The 2,313-nt window shown below is 37.7% G+C and overlaps 1 protein-coding gene across 1 annotated transcript; it reads right to left on the reverse strand.

Moving 5' to 3' along the window:
* Positions 1–317: 317 nt before the first annotated feature.
* On the reverse strand, positions 318–656 carry LOC143570668 (nuclear transcription factor Y subunit B-5-like; the record flags this gene model as incomplete). The annotated part of the gene is made up of 1 exon (XM_077056262.1): positions 318–656. A coding segment is annotated over exon 1 (339 nt), but the record flags the coding sequence as incomplete, so codon positions are not given.
* Positions 657–2,313: the final 1,657 nt, after the last annotated feature.

Genomic DNA, 2,313 nt, shown 5'->3' on the forward strand with positions numbered 1-2,313 from the left:
ATATACAATATATACAATTATAATACTTTATTTAATGAGGTTTGTGAATGTTTAGTGTTTTGAAAGAAAACGAGTTTTTGAGATAAGTTTGAAATCTGATGTGGCGGTAATTTGTGGAGGTCAGCGTTTATAGATGTACGTATAATCATTTTTTAATAATAAAAATGAAAATGATAGCTCGGTCAAATTAAAGGGTGCCTTGATGGAGTGTGTATTTAAGTTTTAATAACATAGAACTTGCACAATAATTACCTTATTGATGAATTTGTTCAATTAAGGACTGAAATGAATCCTTGTCAAAGATAATGACGAGTTACATGGAATGATAACTCCTTACAGCTACTGTTGGAAGGTCCTGCAGGAGCTTCATTAATAATATTATGTTCTTCGGTAGTGATTTGGGTAGCAGCCGCCTTATCCTTCTCAAACTCCCTAAACTTATTCAAGTATCTCATAACCGCATACGAGCAGTCATCGAACCCTAAAGATGCAAGAGCCCAACATAAGTCGTCTCCAGTTATCGTCTTGCGATTATCCCTGCGACACTTTTCAGACGCCTCCCCGGTCACGAAAGCTATGAACTCCGAGGCGCACTCTTGCATAGTCTCCTTGGCTTGTTTGGAGATTTTGGCTGTGGGTGGTAGGATTTGTTTCATGATTCTGCCAACATTTGCTATGGGCAGTAGTTTATCATGCTCATTCATCATATATATCTTTATCTAGATTTAGTAATTGTTACTTGCTTATATAGTGTAAATGGATATACCCATGTAAATATATATACTTGTTATGTACATGCGTGGGTATCTTCACACATATATGTATATTCTGTATATGTATTGAAGTATTTTATGTGCGTATATAGATTTGCTGTTTGCCATGTTTGACGGGTCTCTTAATTAGGCCACGTATATATTCTCTTGTGCTATAAAGACAAATTTTAAATTTAAATATATACAGTTTGTTTAAGAAAATTGAATAATAGAAGAGTACAACTAGCAAATGTATTTATTTCTTGCAGCAGATCCATAAATTTTGTTCAGATGGTGTACTAATTTTAGATGCTTCATTTTCATAGAGTCTGAAAAAAAAAATTCGGGTTATTTCGATGGTTCGGGCAAAGTTCATTACATAATAAAAATACCACAAAATAATAACAAAAAAGAGACCGTAATAATTAAATAACACCTAAAATAAATACAATATAAATACAATGGGAGAGATCGAGTGGCTTATGTAACTTTGTATAATTGTATCAATTTTGTTTTATTTACCCTAAATCTAAAAGGTTGCATGAAAAAATAGTTTAATTAGGAAGATGGGAATCAAACATGTGACCTTAAGTTAACAAAACCAATGACTTACTCACTAGACCAGCTGCTTATAATGAAAGTAGGATGGTTCCCTCTTAACTTATAAGGTTGTTCACTCTATTATTTTATATCTACCAATACACTGTTATTTCGAAACTCGGGTGGTTCCGGGGAACCACTCAATTCTTAACTAGATCCGCCCATGTCTTCTTGGAGATCTAAAAAAAAGTTTTAGCTATATATATTCCCTATATTTGCTTGTTGAACCACATGTAGGCATGCAAAAAATGTATACGGGCGTCTGGCACTTTTGTGTGGGTATTATACGGGTGCATACGTACAAGTGGTATTCGGGCGTATAAGTGCTTTGAAAAAATGGAATAAATCAGATGATAGAATGGCTAGCTAGGTGGAATAAGGAAAATTCTATTGATCTAAAACAAACAGACTAACCCTAAACTAGTTAATCAGTTGTGATAAATCTAAAGATGCTTAAAACGACAAAAAAAGAGGATGACACTAACTAAAAGAGAGTTATCTATGAATCACATTCCTTAATATGTATCTGAAGAGGTAGGTCCCAGCAGAGCCTAGTTGAACCCGCAAGACTCACCTTGAAGAGGGACGTCTGCGCAGAAACCAACTGGATCCGCAGGACCAACCATGCTCAGAGACGTGACGTCCTTACGCGCAGTACGCAAGCTGGTCCCGCAGGATATGCCTCCCGATGGTGAAGGACTCCGCCTGTCCCCGCAGCCTCGGATACAAGCCATCAGGGAAGGCCACCCGCGCAGCAGGGCTACACGCACAAGGCACTTAGCTCTCAATCACTCAGTGTCACCTGAAGGAATGAGCGAAGCCGGGAACTATCCCGCACAAGGGCGGGAGGGGGAATACTCCCGCCCAAATAAGCCAGTCCGTACGATACAGGAAGATCTTCTGTACTGTACCTGACGAGGTATGGGAAAAAGATCTGACTAAAGATACGACAGCTTATTGA

This window comes from Bidens hawaiensis, unplaced genomic scaffold, assembly GCF_021521415.1.
Source record: "Bidens hawaiensis isolate Kalapana, Puna unplaced genomic scaffold, B.hawaiensis_p1.1 tig00025015_1, whole genome shotgun sequence".
Classification (NCBI taxonomy): domain Eukaryota; kingdom Viridiplantae; phylum Streptophyta; class Magnoliopsida; order Asterales; family Asteraceae; genus Bidens; species Bidens hawaiensis.